At 51.4% G+C, this 21,926-nt stretch overlaps 1 protein-coding gene across 6 annotated transcripts in view; it reads right to left on the minus strand.

Moving 5' to 3' along the window:
• The window catches only part of ARHGAP32 (Rho GTPase activating protein 32), a 244,107-nt gene that overhangs the window by 30,609 nt on the left and 191,572 nt on the right, over nt 1-21,926 (minus strand). For 5 of the 6 annotated variants that reach the window (XM_064732156.1, XM_064732155.1, XM_064732154.1 and 2 more), the window contains one exon: nt 8,215-8,364. In XM_064732156.1, the coding sequence (XP_064588226.1) occupies nt 8,215-8,364 (150 nt within the window). Of the gene's footprint in view, nt 1-8,214; nt 8,365-19,428; nt 19,512-21,926 lie in introns of those variants that run through there. The other variant, XM_064732159.1, reaches the window with a different exon arrangement.

The following is a 21,926-nucleotide window of genomic DNA, read 5'->3' on the forward strand; positions in this document are numbered from 1 at the left end:
ATCTCACAGCAGACACCAGGGTGGGGCATTTTCATGGGGGCACTGGCTCTGTGCCAGGCTCAAACCATGACACCAGGTATCCAGGAGAGCATTACAGAAATTACTGGATGAGTAAGGATGCATTGTTTTTCCTGCTCACTTGAGAAGATACAATCCCCTTTTTAAAAAAACACCTGGAATAGGGTAGACAAGGTGAATCACCTTAGATATCCCCACCTGCAAGCATAACTAACATAAAGGAGGCAGGGACTTTAAGGGATTTGCCAAAGTCACATAAGAAATGCCTCAGCAGAAAAGAGAATTGCACACAAAAACTTCAGAACTCTGACTTGTGTCCTAATCACAAACTGCTTCAGGCATATAAATACTTAAAAATGGAGACAGAAGGAAAACTGGGATAGCAGGATGCCAGAGCTGAACCTACTTGGAAGTTTGAAACTTTTCAGTTCACATCCGAACTTGTCAGCTTGGATACTCTAAAAATACCTACTGAAAGCACAGAAATGCCCCAGGGGCTCATTCCCAGAGTGAGCACATCTAACACCCCCCCAGCCTGATGCAGAGCCAACACTCCCTCCCGTGCTGGAATGGCTGTGCCCATGTCACCGTGCTGAGGGAAATGTCACATGCACGTCACACCAACACTTCAATAAACCTTTGTACAGAACACGTTGTTACTGCCTGAACAAACCCATTGATGTGGCTGCAAGCATTCAAGGCATAACAATTCCAAACATACCTGGGAATCACAGGCCAGGCTGCTGGGCTGCCACAGAACTCCATGGAGCTGCAGGTAAAAACTGAGGGGCTATTTCACATGGAAGCTCTGCAAATATTCCAAAGCCTTTCTGAAGAGAAAACCTTGAAGCAAAGCCATCACGAGCAGGGACTGCACCTGGGGCATCAGAACACTGAATCCCAGACAGGTTTGGGTTGGAAGGGACCTTAAAGCTCCCTCAGTCCTATTCCTGCCATGGACAGGGACAGGGCAGTAACAGGGAATGGGAACTGGTTACATTCACTCTCCTGCAGTTACAACAGCAAGAAAAACTGAAATTATTTCATCTGTAAGACTCCGCTGTCCTGAATTCCCAATCAAGGCTTCCTTCAGGATGGCAAAGATTCCAAGCCAGCCAGGCAGCCTTTTATTGTAATTACAACTCTGAGCTGGTGAAAGGGGCTCCTCACATCAGTACCAGGAGCCAAAGGGGTGACAGACTGCCAAACCTGTGCTTGAGCTAAGGGGAACCAGGCTTGCAGAGATCCCAGCCAAGAGGCTGCCAAGATCTCATTCCTTGTGTTTCTCTGTTCTGGTAACAGTTCCCTCTATACCCAACTCTGCCATAAATTCCTGTCAGAGGCAAATACATCACCCAGCAGCAGGGCAGGGGTGGCTCCAAGGGATGGACAGCTCCAGAGGACCCCAAACAAGCCATGATGCCAGCAGGAACCTCAAGGTGCTGCTATGGACCTTTCTGAAAAGCACCTGAACCAGCACAGGAGAATGAAAGCATCCCTGGCAAACCCTTGCTGCCCCTGTGCAGCACATCAAGGGATGCAGATCCCCCATCTGCTATTTCCTGCTATTCTCTTCCATTTTCTTTTTTATTTAATTCTACCCACCTGTCCAAATTAGCTGTGAATAAATGTGAAGGGCTGGAAGAACAGGAAGGACACAGAGCAAGATCAGGTGAGTTAGTGAACTTTGTCTCTTGCAGGCATTGACATCTTCAGCAGAAGTCAATGCCTCTTGCTGACCACACAGCATGGGCATTTTATAACAACTAAAAAATCATGCATAGATCCTTCACTATAGGAAACTTTGCAGCTAAAAATTCCATTTGTGAGTGCATCCTTTCCAGTGATGGAAGCTGATGATGTATAAATGTCAAATGCATAAAGAGGTACAAGAAAAGCCTTGTGCTATTAGCCTACAAAATCATCTGTGGCTACAGCTGGTGGCACGATGGATTATCTCTGGAGGTGGATCTGTGACACCACCTCACTGGGGGACCCCGGGGCTGCCTTGTGCTTCAGTCCAATTGCTAAGGGAGAAAGGATCATTTCCAACAAGTGACAGGAACACTTCAGGCTTGGAAGAACAAACGGTGCCCCCATGCTCTGCAGTACAAGCAACCCCAGCACAAGCAACATGAGCCCAGCAGTATCTGAATAAAAAGTACATTGTAAAGTAACTCCTTGTGTGCAGCAGCTCAGGAGTCCCTCACCCACAGAATGGCAAAGCAGCTTTTCCCTGCTGGGTGCTGACCCTTCCTGCTGGGTGCTGAGCCCCCCTGGCTGTGCTGACCCTGCTGGCTGTGCTGAGCCCCCTTGGCTATGCTGAGCCCTCCTGGCCTGTGCTGAGCCCTCCTGGCCTGTGCTGACCCCCCTGGCCTGTGCTGAGCCCCCCTGGCCTGTGCTGAGCCCTCCTGGCCTGTGCTGAGCCCCCCTGGCTGTGCTGAGCCCCCCTGGCTGTGCTGAGCCCTCCTGGCCTGTGCTGAGCCCCCCTGGCTGTGCTGAGCCCCCCTGGCCTGTGCTGAGCCCCCCTGGCTGTGCTGAGCCCTCCTGGCCTGTGCTGACCCCCCTGGCCTGTGCTGAGCCCCCCTGGCCTGTGCTGAGCCCCCCTGGCCTGTGCTGAGCCCCCTTGGCTGTGCTGAGCCCCCCTGGCTGTGCTGCCCCATCCCAGCCCCCAGAGCAGCCCCAGCCCTGCCTGGGCTCCCCAGGGCACTGTGGCTCCATCTGACCCCTTCAGGAACACGCCCAGCTCCCCCAGCCCTGCCTTTCCTGCAGCCCACCCCATGCTCCCCCTCACTCCCACCCCCAGGAGCTGTGGGGAGCTCCCTGGGCAAACACTGCAAGGCAGGAAGCAGGGCATGGTGCAGCTGCTGCAATGCAGCACTCCAGCAGCTCCCACACTCCACAAACATCCTCTGCCAGCACAATCCTGCTAATTGGGGTCGGGCTAAATTTAAGTTCTATTTAGTTTCCTTAAAGAGAGAAAAACTTGAGGGGAAAAAAAAGAATCTCTGCCTACAAAGGGAGTAAGAACAAGGTCTCTTCAGGAGTCAGGAATTGGGGTGGATTTGCTGTATCTCACAGCTCCATAAAATTGTGACAGCACACAGAGAATGGCTTGAGCTGTGTCAGGGGAGGTTTGGGTTGGATACTAGGAACAGTTTTTCCCCAGAGGGTGCTGGCACTGCCCAGGCTGCCCAGGGAATGGGCACAGCCCCGAGGCTGCCAGAGCTCCAGGAGGGTTTGGGCAGCACTGCCAGGGATGGGCAGGGTGGGGTTGTTGGGGGTCTGGGCAGGGACAGGGGCTGGACCAGATGATCCTGTGGCTCCCTCCCAACTGGGAATGCCCCCTGAATCTGTAAAACAAACCAGCAAGGCAGGTGGCAACTGCACCAACTCAACTGGGAGCATTTCTGAGGGCAATGGAGAAACAGCACCTCCCTGCTGAGCCTGGTCTGCTGCCAAGAGCCGCTTCCCAAGCCCAGCAGGAGCCAAGAGATGAGTAAGGCACTGCCTGGGATGCAGACAGGACCCTTCAGGCAGGCTCCACGGGGCGTATGGAGCTGACTGCAGAAATATTGTGCAAACCAACATACTTGAAGGGAGCATTACCACAGGCTCTGCCAACAGAGAAGTCCAAAATCCCTCATATCAAAACTGGTTTTACTCCTGCAGGTCCCAGCCCATCATTCAGCACTGACATGTGACAAGAGAGAAGAAAAGGACACCCTGCTGAGACTTTCACTGGAAGCAACTCACCTATGCACACCCAGCCCCATGCCCAGGAGCCTTGTGACTCCCAATTCCCTCCTTCCCAAGCAGCTTGCAGCACAGATAATTTTGAAAAATAACCGTGTGATCTGCCCATGACTCAGAACCTCACCAAAGAGACCGGACAGCAATGCTTCCTTCCCTTCCCTTCCCTCCAAAGGCCTTTGGGGAAGGGCTGCTTGGCACCCCGTGGAGCTGCAACTCCTACCCTGGAAGGGCTCCAGCACTGTTTGGACAGCTCAGAGTGTCAGCACAAACCAAACTGGAACTGAAAAGCAAACACACCAAATCCAACCCTCAGGACACTGCCCAGCACTCAGCATAGCCCCCACCACGAATCACCAGAAACACAGGAGGGTTCAGGGTGCACTGCTCATCCCTCACACTTGTTAAATCCTCACCTCCCTCTCTGTACGTGCTCAGTGCTCCTGCTCAGACCCACACAGGACACTCTGGGAAATGACAAGCTACACCCTCCCAGGGCAGCAGCACCAGCAGCCTGCTGCTGCACTCCTGCCTTGCCCAGACACCCTTCCCTGGGGAGAAAGCTGGGCACAGACAGATCATATCCTGATCTTTAGAGCTGCAGGTTCTGTCCTGCCAGCCTGGGAGGCACCTCTCAGCACAGAGCATGGCTTCACCTTGGCACAGGCCCATTCCAAAAACTCCATGGCAAGATGGCACATGTGGTTTGCATGAAGAGCCATAAAGGCCCACCTGGGTCAGCACCTGGCTCCTGGCAATGCCCAGGAGCTTTGGAAAGGCAGGAGCAGGGAGCAAGTGACACTCAGTGCATTCCTGCAGCCCATGCAGGGAACTGGCTCAGGGAACCTCTGAGCCCAGCACTGGTGCCTGCTTACCCACCAAGCACACAGCCCTTCCCAGTGCCACATTCCCAGGCAAGTGACAAAAATCCCTGATCCTCAGTGGGATTTTAGTCCTTTTCTGGGCTGTGGGGTGTTGCAGTGTGAGCTCATTCCCTGTTTTACTTTCCAGTCCCTTCCCAGGTATGGCAATACCTCTCTCTCTTCCCCCTTGCCCCCTTGCTGAGTGAGTTCTGTCAGTCAGTTTTAACATTCCAGCAAGGCCTCGTGTGGTTGGTCAGGTTCAAAGGATGCCCCCAGGCCTGGGGTCATTGGCCTGTCTGGGTGTCCCTCGTCCCCTGAGACCCTGCCCCTCCCACCTGCTTGGTGCTCACCTGTCCCTTCCCTCCCCCTGTCCCTGGGCCTAAATTCAGCCAGGGCCATGTGGTCAGCATTCTGTTGGAGCTGTTAGCAAGATTCAGATGTCTGTGACCATGGAATAAACTCTGGATTAAACCCTCCACCAGAATCCATCTCCTTTTCCTCTTCACCCTTGCCTGAAGCCCTTCCACCTGAGGTAAACTGAGTTTCTACAAGCCTGGGTTTGTTTCAGTGCCCAGCTGCACCATCCAGCCAGCCAAAGGTGTCTCTGAGGTGAAACACCACAGCTGCTGCCTTTGGCTCAGCAGCAAGGGTCAGACGAGCTCAGGCACAATCTACCTGGTAATATTGGGATCTTATTCCAACAGCGGGGTCTTCAGCCAGCAAGTGCAGAAAAGCTCCCAGCAGTGCAGTCACTGCCTCATGCAGGCAGCAAGAATGCAGTGCCAGGTGCTGCCTGGACACCCAGCTCAGATAAGCACAAAATGCTCTGCTAGGTCAGGACTCGGCGAGTGCAGCACGTGGAGCTCTGCAGGACGGCATCCCAGGGCTCCTGCTCCCCAACAGCAAACCAGGGCACATCCCTGCAGCACTTTCTTCCTGTGCATCCCATGCCAAATTTCTCCTCCTCCTGACAGAGGCTCAGAGGATGCACAACGAGGGATTACTTGCTGAGCCCACAGAAAGACAAGGCACTGCAGTGAGTGAAACATCTCCACTGTGCTTGTAAATCCCCTCTGGGTACACAGCAAACATGTTCTTCTCCTCACTAAGCAACCTGAGCCAGCTGCCTCGGTGCAGGGTTTATCAAAAAAATGTTACACTTATTACAGTTTTTGTCCTTATCCCTTTTATTCTCTCATTCTGCTTCCCACTCACTAAAATTGAGCACAGTTTCAGAGATTCATGACTACAGAATTTAGGTTGCTCATGTTGTTTCTCAGCAAATTCTTGAAAATTTGTCATCTTCACAAAGCAGGTAACTAAGAAAATTCTTAGCATAACTCCAGTTTGTTTCAATATTGCATTTTTGAGGTGCACATGATGCCTTGTCACTCACTGCAATCACCAGGGACAGTGGCATTTGCTCCTTCAGCCCTGAGAAATATTTTTGGGGATGGAACATTGACCCAACCAAACCATCACGAGCTTAAACAAACCAATTAATGTATTGGGTTCTTTTTGTTCTTCTGAACTGCCATGTTCTAGGTTGTGATTCCAAATAACACCAGCAGGTACCACGCTCAGCCAGAGCATGCTCTGAGCTCCTGGAAAAAGCACTTGATGTTCTGATTATGAGAAGCAGCTTTTTAAATTCACCTCAGGCCCCTGTGAGCAGGTCAGCACTGCAAGAGGCTCCATGACTGAGCCACAGTAATGCTACAGGAGGAGAGAATCTTAAAATGCTGTGCATGCACAGCCCCAGAAATGTCTCCATGAGCCCCATCCCGGGATTACATCACTTGGAATACAGGTCAGGGAGCTGAATCACAGGGAAAACAACAATCCTGCTGTGGGGAACGGAGTCATACCCCTGCTGGCAACAATCAAATTGGATCTGCTTCACTCCAGGGAGTTAGGAAAGGGTTATTAAAATAAGGCTGAAAGCAGCTGGTGACTCCTGAGCTGAGGGACCTCATTAGCAAAGCCCAGTCAGTGTCACCCCAATGTGTGGGATGGTGGGGAGAGACCAGGACAAGGACAGAGTTCCCAGAGACTGCCAAACAAGAACCTGCAGTGCAGTTCAAGCAGTTTAGTTCAGCTCAGGATGTGTCTTTGAATGCTAAATAACCCAGCCCTTGAAGCCAGGGGAAGCAGTGAGCACAGAGGGCAGAGAAAAGCTTTGGCCAGTGCTGACTTGTGCCTAAGGAGAACAGCCAGGAGGAGGGCTGGGGTGAGAGGGAATCCCCTGCTGCCCATCAAGGAGCTCACTCTGCTGGCACAGCTCCTGCCCTCCAGGAGTGCTCCCACAGCACACACACAGCGCCAGCTCCAGAGGCACCCAGTGCTGTGAGTTACCTACTCCTGATGCAGGTCCACATGGCTCAGTGTCTGCTCCTGACTCCAAACCAGCTCTGGTGCTTTGCCAGCCCCAGGAAGGATCTCTGCTGGCTCCAATCGAGCCAATGAGCCTTGCCACAGTTCTGACTCCATAAGGACAAGCACATGCTCTGCACCAGCTGGTAGTGAAACACTTTTATGTGAGGTGAGGGAGTGCACATCTCTGTTAGCAACCAAATCAGCTGGAAAAACAGCAAGAAATTACTCCCAGCCCTTTCCCAAAAAGCATTTGGACGAACAAGAAGTCTGAAGACTCACTGAAAATAACCTTAACAGAGAAACTCCTTTCCTGCCCCACACATCCTGTCATTTCTCCCTCTGCCTGCACACAAAAGCTGGGAGACACCAGATGGACAACTCTGGCACAAGGGATCTGCTGCAAAGCCAACAGATCCCATCACTGCTTTCCTGATGGCCTTTACTCCTGGGCAAACCACTACAGCCCACAGCTGCTCCAGGCTGCGTTCCCAAACATCCCTGGGTGTGGGCTCCCCATGGGAACAGCTGAGCCTGGGGCCCTGGCACAGCATCCCAGTGCTCTGGCTGCTCCTCAGCACTGCAGGAGCCTGGGCTGGAGGTGGCACAGGGAAAGGGCAGGAAAGAGCCCGTGAAATCTAAGCTCATCCCAGGAAGAGTGGGAACAGCTGTGTAATTTTTTTCTTGGAATGGAGAGGTTTGCTTCTCTGCCTCCCTGAACTGTTGATAGGGAGGGAAAAGGGGCCCTGAACGGAGAGGAAAAGTCAGCTGTGAGGAAACACAATATCCAGTTAATTCCTGTAAATCCTGTGAAATCCAAGGAAAAGGCAAACGAAGGATTTACACTGCAAATTGTGCTAGAATCATATAAAGGTATTGAGTTAAGAGAAATGTAGGGGTTTAACATGCCTGTTAATCACTGACACTGACATACAAACAAAGCTTATATTCTTGGAAAAAAAAAAAGAATTGAAGACTCAAAGAGGTTGAAAATCCATCTTCAGGAGCTGCAGCCACCTTCAGTGCTTCTACACTGAACCACGGTGCTTCCCACATCGGAGCACAATGTTTGCTTCTCATGAGCCTCATTTCCCATGCAGCCACGGATTTGTGTCACACATTTGTCCCCCCAGCACGACCCTGAACAGCCACGGTCACCCTGACAAATTCCCACCAGAGAAGAGCTCAGGAGCAGGTTGTTTCTTACCATCATGGCCAGAGTTGAGCAGGTGCTCCCCCAGGTCACAGCCAAACACCCTTTCCTTGAGGATCCCCCGCTGTTTCAGTTTCTGTTTCGTTGGGCGCGACTTCATGAATGTCCGCAGGAAGGTGATGAGCTTCCCGTGCTTCTTGGACACTGCACGAGAAAGGGACAACAGCTCATTCCACACCTGGACACCACTGAGCAGACTCCTTCTACAGAGCATGTAGGAACTGGAGTAGCATTAATATCAATGATTTACAGGCACAGATTTCCCAAACAGAGAGCTGGCTTTTGTCCCAGCCAGCCCTGGCCAGTGCAGTTACCAGGAGCTGCAATGGAGGGACTCACACACAGACACATTCCTGCAGAGCAGCTCCAGGCTGCAGCCACCTGAAGGGCTGATGGTGGGCAGCACCTGGGAGGGGCAATTTCACTTCTGGGAAAGGGAATGAGGCTCAGCTGAGAAATCTGGTAATCTCCTGTGCAAACCAGTGTGTAATCTACACACAGAAATCAAGCTTTGTGTCTGGCCCTTGCTCTGTCTGAGGCCCCTGCAGAACAAAGGGCTGGCTATAACCTCTGAGGCTGAGCAGGCAAAACTCCCTGAGAGCCCAACCTGCCTTCCCAGCACACCAAGGCCTCACTGCCCCTGCACAGGCACCACCCCAGAGCCTCAGCAGCTCCCTTCTCAAGCCATCACAAAATAAAAACAGACTCACATCACTGAGGTTGGAAAAACCCTCCACTATCAAATCCAACCTGTGCCAAATCCCCACCCTGTCACCCTGCCCAGAGCACTGAGCACCACATCCAGGTGTCCCTTGGACACCTCCAGGGATGGGGACTCCAGCACCCAGCCCACTGAACAGGTCACAAAGGCAGCCGATTGAAGAGATGCAGTTTATCCTGTCCAGAACGAACACAAGCAGCGTCCAAAGAGAGGAGGGTCTGGCTCAGGCAGGAGCTGCCTCCCAACCTCCTGCTGTGTCTCTCTGGGCTGTGCTGGGCAAACTCTGGTCCCTCTGCTAAAACCACGAGCCCAGGAGCTGAACCCAGTGCAAGGCAAAGCAGAGCAGGGGGTGACACAAGGGCCTGGCCCTGGCAGGAGAGGCCGGCCTCAGGTTGAATGGGAGCAGAACAATGCCCTGGAATGTCAATGCTCCTCCAGAGGCCCTCGGAGCCTCCCCAACAAAGGTGCCATTGTGTACACGATTTAAAAGCAGTTTAATTCAACAGAAGAGCTCTACTGAAGGGAACAAACTGCTGGGTACAAAGGGCCGTGCATTGTGGGAGCCTTTGCAGCTCGGGAAGTTGTAAAGGCTCCTGCAGCAGCAGCTATCACCCTCCCCTGCTCCTCCCGCTCATCCCAGGCAGGAAAGACAAGAACCCTGTATTCCACCTGCATGAATACAGCACAAATACTGCAATCCAGGATCAGCACAGTAACACCTTCCACAGATCCCTGGGGACAAAGGTTCATCCCTTCAGTGTCACCTCTGCCGCCTAATGAAATGTGAACTACAGAGAGCAGCTCTGAAACTGGGACTCAGCAAAGCAGAGATGGATGGGCACTGCTTCCCTCAGGGGTTCTTCAAGCAGGGAACATGAAAACCTTGTCCCAAGATCCTGGTTATACCACACAATGCTTCAGGATGCTTTAATCCCTTCACACAGAGGAATAGTTCTCCTTCCATTTTACCAGACATTGACACAGTCCATCTATTGAGATCTGTAATAAACCTGATATATGTATATTTATATAATAAACCTGATTCCACTGACCTTAACAAATTTGTACTGATGTGAGGAAAGCAAATGTCTCCTTCTGCACAAAGTCCCTTGTAGCAGTATAACACTGAACTGATCCTCAGCACCACCTGAATACCTGAAATCCCAAAACCCCCACCAAACCCCAGATCTGCATGCTCAGCAACCAAACCAAATTTATTTAACAACCACAGGATCCTTGAGCATGACAAACTGTGGCTGTGGGGGCTTTAATTAAAGGACTGTTTGCAGTTTGATGGGGCTTTTTAATTGCACACAATAAAGGAACAGATTGTGCTGACGTGCCAAACAAAGTTAGGATGGGGTTTGGTTGTATCCATCATCACAGGAAAATAAGGGCTCATTTATCACCTCCTATGGGCCCAGCTCAAGGATAAAGGGAGACAGGCTCATCCTGATTAGTGTGGAATTTCCAAGGTTAGCACCCTCGGGCTGCTGTGGTAACACCACTGGAGGTGAGAGACCTGAGACAGATGCTTTTACAGCAGGCAAACAGAGCACCTACTAATCCAAATAAAGCAATCATTAATATGTGTTTATTCAGTTGAATCATTTCACACTCTGAGTACTATGTACCTTGCTTGACTTAATGAAAAATGAGCCCATCACAGAATGGATTTTAAGTGGAGAAAAATGCATCCAATTCTAGTCCTGAAGAAATTCTACTACTAATGCAGATCAACAAGCGACTTTAGGGTGTCACCTCAGCACTAAAACCAGAACAAAAACTGCAATGGGTGCACTTCCATGGTCCAGAGATGTACTTGGCTTGGTACTGGCATCATTGACCAGAAAAGTGAGCCGAGTTTTTAAAACATAGTAAATCTGTTCTGCCTTTAAGGCACTCAGTGCAGGTTAAAATAATTGTCCTGCTTTCTGCACCGTTAAGCAGACTCCCACCAACTCCCTGCCACACAGAAGTGCTGCAGCAGCCCAGGACTCTGCGAGGGCAGGTTCAGCCACCAGAAATTCCCTTGTCCCCAGCCTGTGGAAGTGTCAGCACGGCTCCTTGGTCTGTAACAAGGCTGCTCTGCATCACTGCCTGCTCTGCAAGCCTCTCTGAGGCTGAGCCCAGCTCCCAGGGCTGTACCCACGCAGGAATGATTCACTCAGGCTTCTGCAGGGTGGGGGAGAACAAGAGAATGGCAAGGAAATCCAAGCAGCCATCTCCCTGCTGACAGGTTATTAAGGAGAAGGAAAGCAGGTAGGTGTGTGAGAGGGATGAGCTCTGCTCCTGCTGCACCAGCAGCAAATTGGGATCCCCCACCCTCAGCCATTGCCGACCCTGAAGCCCCAGAGCATCCCGAGGGATTCACTCCTGCTGCATCCTGCTCTAGGTGAGCACAGCACAGCACAGCGGGCTCTGGACAAGCCCCAGTGCCAAAAGCTGCCAGGAATGTTGCAGGATCTGTGTTTTCTGCTCCAAACACCCATGCAGGGCCTCACTGCCCCACAGGTGACAGGGACAGCAGCAGGAGCAGTGCTCTGCTGCTGCAGCACCTGTACCTGCTCTGCACCCAGAACTGGTGACTGCAGGAGAACCAGGGAATCAAGGCACAGGCTTTAGACCTGAAATAAATCTTCAAGTGTTACAAACCCAGCAGATGTGGATAAAACAATTAACCCTTTCCCACCATTACTGCCCCTCCAATAAAGCAGGGACATGATAGAACTGATCCACCCACAGCTTGAGTCTCCACACAAGGTGTTCATAGAAATAAATTTGGGAACCAGCATTAGTAACAGAAAATTTCAAATGGTTGCTGTGCTTCAAGTTACTAACTGAAAGCCAAACCAAACTAAACAAAAATTCCAACATTTATCCATATTACTCTCCACCTCAGACTTAACCACTACAAAACACAATGTTTACCAAGAAATGGAGACTTTCCTAGAAGGAGCAAGGGCTGCTTTCCTCAGAAAGGCAGATTTGGCTTAATACCCTGGCCTGAAGAAGCAAAGATAAATTCTCCAACCAGTGGAGTGCCTGACTGCAAAAAACCCTCAAATGAAACCCAACTGAAAAACCCCACCTGAGTCTGGACCACTTCTGAAGTTTTGCTGGCACAAATACATCAATTAGGAGCATACAAAAATCTCCCTTCCCTTTGCTGTCATAACTGTGCTGGCCAAAGCCTTTACATGGTGGGGAGGAGGGGAAGGAAAAGGATTCCTTGTGCCAGGTAGTTCACTGTGGCTTTGGGAAGCTGCCCAGTACCTCCCCCAGGAACATTTATGGATCAGGCAGCGCTGTTGCTGTTTCACCACCAGCATTTGTGGTGCAAGTGAGGCCCCAAATCCCCCTGACACTGGTAAAAGCTAATAAATAACAATCTCTTCATTAAAACCAGGGCTCCTTCACCCTCAGGACAGGCTTTCTGCAGCTTTCCTGAAGAGCTGTGCCAGCCACCAGCTCCTCAGCAGCTTCACACTCTTGGTCAGGACAACTCACCCCTCTGGAAGCCCACAGGGATCCATCCCTTGGCATTTGCTGAGGACTCCTGAGCCCTCCTCTGAGCTCAGCCCTTGGTGGCACTGCTGGGTGTCCCCACACCATGAGCTCAGCCCTTGGTGGCACTGCTGGGTGTCCCCACATCAGGAGCTCAGCCCTTGGTGGCACTGCTGGGTGTCCCCACATCATGAGCTCAGCCCTTGGTGGCACTGCTGGGTGTCCCCACACCTTTCCCTGAGGCTGAGCTGAGGCACTGCCGTGACCTGGATTAAGAATAATCTGCTGCCCCTGATGCTCTTAGGGGCAGAGCTGGGCCAGCCCAGGTGAGACAGCCCAGAACCAACCTGCTCTCCCTGGCCCTGATCCCTCCTGTGCCCCATGCATTCATTAGGGATGCAGTTATTTCTGCACAGTCCAACAACACCACAGTGATGTCTGGCCACACAATCCTTCCCAAGACCACTGCAATATTTAATCAGAATTGCCCAAAGTGCTGCCAACAGAAGGAAAGATAGGATGGCAAAGAGCACTGTCTCCTTCTGATTCCTTGGCTTTGGATCATAGAGACCCAACAGGAAAAACCCCTTTAACAAACAAATAAATGCAGCCCTACTGTGTCCCCAGATTTGTTCTGCTCAGCAAGAAAAGCCCCGTGGGACAAAGGCTTGAGAACCAAACACAGCCCAGCCAAGCCTACAGCAGGACAGCATCTCTCAGCTGCCTCATCCTGCCCCTTCCCAAAGGCCAGGGGACATCCAGGCAAAGGTTACCTGGCAACAGACGCTAAACACAGAATCCCAGAGTGGTCTGGGGTGGAAGTGACCTTAGAGCTCATCTTGTCCCAAACTCCTGCCATGGGCAGGGACACCTCCCACTAGACCAGGTGGCTCCAGGCCCCATCCAGGGCAATGGCAACTTCCTCCAGGACACCCTCCCAAAATCCCTGCCTGCTTCCTAAGCCCTCTGCCTGTTCCCTGCAGCCTCATTAGCCTCTGCCAAGAGAAAACAAGCCCCTGTTTCACAAAGAGCCCCTGTCCCATTCCCTGCTGGTAGCACTAATATTTGGGGTTTGACAAAAGCCCCTTCCCAGGGCAATAGCACCACGCTTTCTGATGCAGGGTTAGCAAACTTGGACTCCAAGAGAATAATCTTGGAGGGTGTTTGCTGACCCACATTCCCAGCACATGGGCAGCCTGTTTGTTTCTGTCATTGCCAGTGATTTTACAGGTCACAGCACCCAGCTGGCCCCTGCTGAGAGGAGAGCCTGGTGCTCAGACCAGAGCAACAACAACACGTGGCTGCAGAGCTCCACAGCAATCCCCAAACTGCACTGGAGGCACAAAATCAAAGATGGACAAAGGTGTGGGAATGTCATAAAGAAAAGCATTACAAAACAAAAGTGAAATCCATCCTCTCTTAAAGGAGATTTACAGCAAACCAGGCAAAAATTTTTCTAGGCTATTAGTCCCTCCAGAGCCATTCTATTCTAAAATTAAACTGCTGCAGGGAGAAGCAACAGACTCTTCTGAAAAAAGAGCAGCACCAGGAATCAGGAGATGAGAAGCTGGGGTTGTTTTTGCCACACATTTCCTGTGCTCCTGATTCTGCACACTTGGGATCACACTGAAGGGTGAGAGCAGAGCGAGGCCAGCTGGGTCCCCACACAGCAGCAATCACCCCGACCCCTCCTGAAAACATCAGTCAATATACTCAATATCCATCCCCTTGCACTCAGAAAAACCCACTCTGCAGACCCACATCTCACTGAGAAGTGATGCCAAGCCAAGAACTGAGTCACATCTCCCAGTTCTCTGTCATGTTCCTTAGCAACAAGACATTTTCCTCCTTCCCTCCTGCCACAGCACATTCTATTTTGGAAGCTCATTTACACAGCCCTAAAACCCCCAAGCAGAATGTGGAACCACGCACCACCAAGCACCATCCCTAAATCCTTGAACAGGATGCTGGCTTTGAAGAAGGACCAACCAACACAGCAATAACCTCACTAATCTCTATACTGGGCTCCCTCAGCAGGCATAAAGATTTTCAAGAGATAATTTAAAATTCCATAGATATGAGAGTCTAAAAATATCTATCTCCAATAACTTTCATAAATATGTACTGACTGGTTTGCCATAAACAAGAGCAAAATAAATTGTGTTTTCTGATGCTGCAGCATTTCTCTTGTGCTAGGCTGCCATCAGTTAAGGCTGGGCTCTGAAGTGAAGCAATATGTTAAAGGTGATTAATTTCAGTGTAATTTGATAAGAACCATTCCAATTAGCTAAGACAAGAACCAGCTAAGAATAAGGACAAATTTCCAACTACCAGGAGAGCCCCACACATATGGAGAGTAAAGTAGGTCATTGATAAGAGCTGGTGCTGTCTATTTATAAAGCCTGGTAATAAGGAAGCTGCATCTCTTGCATCTGCCCAGGCTCCTGCAGCCACCCTTTGGGCAGTGTCTGTGCAATGACCTCAGCTCAACCCCAGCTGCTCCCCATTCGTGCCCACAGCAGCCCTCAGCTCAGCTTGGCTCCTCCTGGTCAGCACAGGAACATCTGGCAGCAGAGATCCACCAGCCTGGCAACTCACAACTCCACAATTCCTTCAGCCTCTGCTGCATCTGGCTCTGGCCACTCCACACTGCAAATCCAGAAGGTACCAACATGGTGGCTGCTGTCATTGAACTGAAATCACATGGCTGTGGTGACATGCATGAGGATCATCCACAGTGTGAACTGCCTGGAGAAGTTTCTTTATGGCCATGGGAAATCACAGACGTGAACAGGAGCTAATGCACAACAGCAAAACCTCCTTCCCTGCTCTTCTGCTAAATTTTGTAATGGCTTAGGAATGATAACCACGAGGTCAGTCTGATGCAAAAGTCTATCACATATGTCTGATACCAAGAAGTCTGTGGTGATTTCCAGCCTTAAGACATGACTGATCTTTGCACAGAATCTAAGACCATAAGGCAGCACTAAGATGATACCTGACCCCCTCAACAAACAGACCCAGGACATCTTCAAATGAATCCCTGAAGGACAGCACACCTGCCCCAGGGCAGTGGGACATGGCCAGGAGATATAAATCAGTTATTTATGCAGCTGAAGGCTAATGGAGACATGAGAGAGGTTTCAAAGGTTCAAGGGCTGGAAAGGTCAATCTATTAATTCTATCAACAAGTTTAAATAGTATTTTGGAAAAAACCAACAGTGCTGACTAACAGAGTCTCAGGGATGATGCAGCAGGGACAGGCTAGGACAGGTGACTGGGGGAGGAAATAATGATGGATGGGGCTGTAGTGCAAAGGAAACCAGTTATTAGAGGCTCAATCTGCAAAAGGAGTGGGAGCTGAAAACAAACTGATAGAGATTAAGCACACGTGGCAGAGGGGTCAGCAGCTCAGGTGACACTGAGAGGTCACAGGGCCAGCAGCAAAACTGGGAGACAAGGGGGCAAATTGGGAAACATGGAGCTAGGAAAAAAATACCCAGAGAGACACTTGAAATACCTTTTTTCTCTTTCATTCTAGCTAAATCTCTGTTCTAGCAGAGCTTAATGCAGTCCTTTTGCTTATGTCGCCTACCCTGGAGCCTGAGGATCCTTTAGAAAGGCTGCTCTGACTCAGGTAACCATCACAGGCAGGACTGAATACCAGATCTGCCCATCAGGGAGATGGTGTCAGCCTCCTACCCACATCCACTCTGGCATGTCAGGATTGTTTGACTTCACATACCCAAGCTCCCACCACACCCAAAGGTTTGAGATCTGACACGAAAATGTGCAACCCTACATTCCCACTGAAGAGGATGTGACACTGTTACCTGAGGGTATCTCTGATACACAATTTGCAAGGTTTGAAAAGAAACCCAATTTCAGAATGACCCCAAAGGTTGTGCTGTGTGGCCCATGAAAGGTGGTTTTAGTTAAAGGAATTTCTGGAACCTCAGCTGGGGCAGCAGCATTAAGGGTGAGGTCATGAACACCAACAACCAGCAACCTGTGCTGGGTAACTCTGCAGACACTTGCAGCTCAGGGAGAAATGGAAAAACACTGAAGAAGCAAGATATCACTTTGGCATTAGGGGACACCAGAACAGGGCCATGTCTGCCAGAAGCCTCTCCAACTCACCAGTCATCACCAACAGGAATGTGATCCACAGAGAGACAGTGATGGCAATGCCACACACTTCCTGCTGGAGCTGACTGGAGCTGCTGCCTATCCATACAGCTGAACTGCCCAATGGACAACCTCAACCTCCCTTAGGACAATCTAAACCAAACATTTTTTCTCCTGGCTTCAGCAGCCACGGCCTCAGAGAAGACAAGAGCTGACTGTTCCAAACTCGCACTCCTTGAAGGTAAAGTGCCTTTGCTGTGCCTGGTTCACAGCCCAGCTGTGCTCCTTCCCTGATTAAACACCTCCCAACAGCCCCGTGGAACTGCAGCTCGGCTGAGCCTCGCCCACGCAATCCCTGCAACTGGCAGCAGCTCTGCAGGACATCTTCCAAAAAGCTGCCAGAAAGCCCGGCTGACCCTGCATCACAGCAAGCACTCTGGCACAGGCAGGCAGCCTGGAGCCTTCCCAGGCCATCCCACCCCGAGTGTGTGAGTGCGGCACAGCCGGGCCGGGATGGCGGCAGTGACGGCGGCACCGCGCTCGCCCAGCCCGCGCCGGTGGGAAAGGATCTGCCAGGAATCAACAACAACACAAGTGCAGTAATGAGGAGTTTGGCAGATGGAGCCCGATCCCACAGTGAGAGGGTGTTTGCTCTTATGCAAGGCCTTGGGAAGGAACAAACCCTTTGGATTCATGGGGAAGGGGCATGAGCAATCCCTCTGGGAACAGGAGGGGGCCCGGGTCAGGGCACACTGCCTCGCTGCTCCTGATGCCCATGGCACAGCCTTTGCCTTGGGTACACACTGTCCCAGTGTGGCAGCAACATCCCTGCTGCTCTCCCAGCCCCTTCCCCAAGGCTGCCTCTCTCATTTCACTGCCCTGAGGGCAAGTGTTTGCAGCCCAGACCAGTTCCAAGCTGCAGTGACCTACCCTCCCCAGATCCATACTGCTCTGGTTCCTCTCCTGTTTACAGTCCTGACTTCCTAAACTGTTCATTCTTTCACCCTTAACCCCTGAGATGATTCTGCCTTTGGAAGTTAAGTTTCCACTCACCTGGAGTGGAAACAAAAAGAATCCTGAAGACCATGACCACAATTTTCATTCATGTTACAGTCACCTTATACAGCACAAGAAGGATACAATAGCTAAAAGGGGATAAAAATTACATTTTCACATACATCCTCCTTACACAGCTAAAGAAGTGTAAAAAACTTCACTGAAAGCGAAAACTGGACCTAAAAGTTTGGGGATTTGAGGTGAATTAAATCTGCTTTTCAAGACTTAGGAATGCAGACAATGTATTGTTTTGCCTGCTTTATATTCTTTTCCTTTCACTTCCCAGTGCAGGGCTTTGATTTCAAATGAGCCTCTTTTATCATGCCTGTGTGGTACCCAGAACAAAGGAGGCCGGGGAAGAGTGGAAAGGGAAGGCCTCCTGTCTTCTCTGTCACAAATAATCAGATCCTGCAGGGCATTTAGTCCTTAAAATGGGCTCTGGCTTTTAGGAGGTTTTCTGAACAAATATGAACAGACGAGCCATGGCTACTTGCAAAGTGTCTCCTGTGATCACAGTAACATCTCTCCCTGGGAATTTTATTTTCCAGAGTGTGCATTCCGTGCCGCAGGGCTCCAGCAAACAATGGGCTGGCAGTTTTAATAGGAAGCCCCTTTCTCCTGACCAACAGCATCAATAATAGTAATGCTTAGGGATGTGCCAGTCTGGGAAGGGAGGGAAGACAAAAGGATAAAGTGATATGCAAAAATCTATTGAAATTTAAATTGTAGACATTCCCCTCTGTCAGCTGCCTTTTTGGGAGGGAGGTATAAATCTGAGAGGGAGGCACTGAACTCCAGCCCTGCAGCCCCAGGATCAGGGCTGGGGTGGAGGGGGTGTGCATGCTGGCATTCCTTCTCTGCTGGGATCTGGGTGGGAATCCTCACACAAATCATCCCGGACATGAAAGAGGCTCCCTTTAACAGCTCCGGTCTGCTACACACCCATGACCCGAGAACAAATCCAATAAAACAATTTACAACTACGGACCCAGCGTGGAGCAAAGTGGAACAGAAACCTCAAGGCAGAGATTAGTAAGAGGGAAACAAAAGTAAAACAATTAACAAGGAGGGGGAGAGGGGTAAGTATGTAAATGTAATCGGTATTTGGTCACCAAGCCAGGGAAGCTGCCCAAGGGCATAGATCCCCAGGATCCTTTCCCACTGCAGAAGCACAGGTCTGTAACCAGCAGCCGGGGATGAGAGAGAAATTACTGACACCAGGTATGTTTTCACCTGGCTGAAAACACGATCCCAGGCAGGGAGGCATCTGAGCACCCCGACAGCATCACACCCCTGCAGGACCAGCTCTGCTCCAGACAGTGTCCTGGGCAGGACACCCCAGCACAGCCCAGCACCCCTGGGCCAACCAGGGGGTGTTCAGTACCATCAAATCATGGAATGGTTTGGCTTTGAAGAGACTTTAAAGCCCATCCAGTGCCACCCCTGCCATGGCAGGGACACCTTCCACTGTCCCAGGCTGCTCCCAGCCCCGTCCAACCCCTGGACTTGGACACTGCCAGGGATCATGGGGCAGCCCCAGCTGCTCTGGGGACTCTGTGCCAAGGCCTGCCCACCCTCACAGGGAGGAATTTCTTCCCAATATCCAATGAAAAGTATGTACCAAGAGCCTCTTTCCCGAGGCACCATCACCACCGGCAAAGAAGAATCCTCATCCAAAGCCACTCAATCCCCACACAAACATTAAGGATCTGGCAAGTTACTAAGCAACAAGTGGCACAGACACCTCGGCCCCCTCTCCGAGCCCAGCCGGGTGACCCGGGCTATCGCTGCCTCACCTGGCCCTGCTCCCGGCCGGGTCCCCGCGCCCGCTCCGCGCCGGGCTGGCTCGGCTCCGCCGGGATCCGCGGGATGCGCCGGCCGCTCGCAGCCTCTGCGGCTCTGCCAAGCCCCTCCCCGGCTCCTCCTCCGCAGGTGCCTCCTTCCTTCCTTCCCTCCTCCCTCCCTCCCTCCCCGGCTCTCGCAGCCGCCCCGGCGCTGCCCCCGGGCCGGCAGCGCCGCGGGACCCTCGTGTCCCTCCCGCCGCCCCTCCCGGGGCCGGGCAAAGGGCGCTGGGTGGGCAGGGAGGGATGGGGAGCAGCACACAGCTGCTCGTCTGTGGAAGGTCTAAAATATACATGTAAAACAACACCAGGTATAAAAATCTAGAAGAGGGGTGCTGAGAAGATGAATCAGGCTGTGCTCGTTGGTGCCCAGCAACAGGACAAGAGGAACGGGCAGTTTCCAGCTGAACGTGAGGGGAAATTTCCCTGTGCAGTCATCAAGCACTGAACAGATTGTCCAGAGAGGGTGTGGAGTGTCCCTCCCTAGAGTTAATCCAGAACCATGGACACAATGCTGTGCTCTGTACTCTGGGATGGCCCTGCTGAGGGCCTTTCCAGCGTGACCCATCCTAGGGTTCTGCGAAGGTCTGAGGTAACCAATGGCTGCTCCAGAGCCTCCACCATGGGGACGGGCCCGGCGCCATCCCCTCAGCCTGGGAGCACCTCCAGGAAAACACACGGGCCAGGAAAGCTGCACTCACCTTCATCCACTTTCTCCTTCCTCGCTCCTTCATGCCACAAAAGCTACAGAGGACACTGCGCTGAGGGCCACAGCCCAGTCCCACCAGGACTGTGGAGCTCAGGGGCACATCGGTGCCACCATCCCTGTCCCTCAGTCCCTGCTCCTGCTGCAAATCCCCGAGGCCACACTGATGTGTCTCAGCATGTGCAGGAGGAAGGGAGACACACTGGGCAGGCCCGAGTGCTCTGGGGGAAGCACGTCCCAGCTTGCAGATGTGACACAGGCTGGGCCCCGCCGCCCAGGGGCCGCACCTCACACCAGTGTCCCTGATAATGTCATCACAGGAGCACTGTCCCCTCCCAGTCCGAGGGGCTAGCTGCCATTGAGCTGAATCAATGATCAGATCACTGAAAACAAACCCAATTAAAAACTCTCCGGGAGTTCTGCTGTTTGAAAGCAAAGCCAAATGATGGGATCATTTCCCAGTGACCCAGTTGCAGCCAGGCTGCAGCCCAGGGCACAGCACAGAGACCCTGGGACTTGACCTGACTCCAGCACTGCCTTCCCTGCCCAGCTTCAGCCAGCACTGGAGCAGGAACAGGAGCCAGGAGGGCAGGAAGCCTCAGCCAAGCTTTCTCCTAGTGCCAGTGCAGTTTGTGGGATTAGTTCTGTCATTGTGCTGTTTGACCTTGAGACCCATTAACACCAGTTCATCAATCCCAGTAATTGCTGTCACCCACTTTAAAATGTGGGCTTGCCAGCTAAAGGTGAGCAACCGCAGGGTCAAAAAGATTAGGGAGGAATTTGCCTCTCTATCTGCAGATATCTTGATGAGCAGGAGGGGAAAACTCCTTTCTTTAGGTGCTCACGCTTTCTCCTCTGTGCTATTTTCAAAATCGTTTGCTGACTCACATCTCCCAGTGATCCTGTTCTCCAGCTTCTCTGTACACTTGGTATTCACTGCTGGACTTGTTTGGCCTGGACAATGAGCACACTATCACACCAGGTTTACCTCAGCAGCCAAGCACGACTCCTAAATCCACTTCTCTCTGAAAAATTCCAAGTGCAAACCCTTTTCCCTGGTACCAACTCACCATTTTGAGAACATTCCTCCTACCAAACCCATTGATTAAAGCTGGGAAAATCCCAACACAGATGAATACAGCAGAAGCAATGCTATTCCAAATTAACATGCAAAATGCACAAAAAATTCCAAGCAGCATCCAGGACTTCAGAGCAGTAATGCTGAGCTGCCCAAAGCTGCCAGGATGTGTTGCATGCTCCCCATGTAATTTTTTTTCTTTTTACTATAGGCCAGGCTTGGCTAGGAAGACTCCTTCAAAGCTTGTGACCCCCCCCATTCACACACTTTGCTGGTGCCCAGTTTCAAACTAAGGCCAGGAGTTGCCCAATCCTGTTTTTGCTAATCAGAGCAGGAATGTAACAGCTGCAATCTCAATAACACAGAGCTGCCTCAGCTTCAGGCTTGGGTTTTACCTTTCAAATTACTGCTCTGAGGAGGTATTTTACTACCTGCAGAACAATGACACACCTTTCCCCCATCTGCACTTTGTTTCCTGTAAAGGAAAATCTTTAATCCTTCTTAGGAACTGCCTTTGTTTTAGGAATGAAACCTGAGTGACCAAGATGTGACTCCTCTGCACCTGGGACCTTCTGCACCTGCACAGGGGTCTCTGCTCTCCAATCCACTGAACAGCACTGCAATGTCTTTTGCTGTTTCTGAATGTTTGATTGAAAATAATAAAATAAT

The sequence above is a fragment of the Zonotrichia leucophrys genome, chromosome 24, assembly GCF_028769735.1.
Source record: "Zonotrichia leucophrys gambelii isolate GWCS_2022_RI chromosome 24, RI_Zleu_2.0, whole genome shotgun sequence".
NCBI lineage: Eukaryota > Metazoa > Chordata > Aves > Passeriformes > Passerellidae > Zonotrichia > Zonotrichia leucophrys.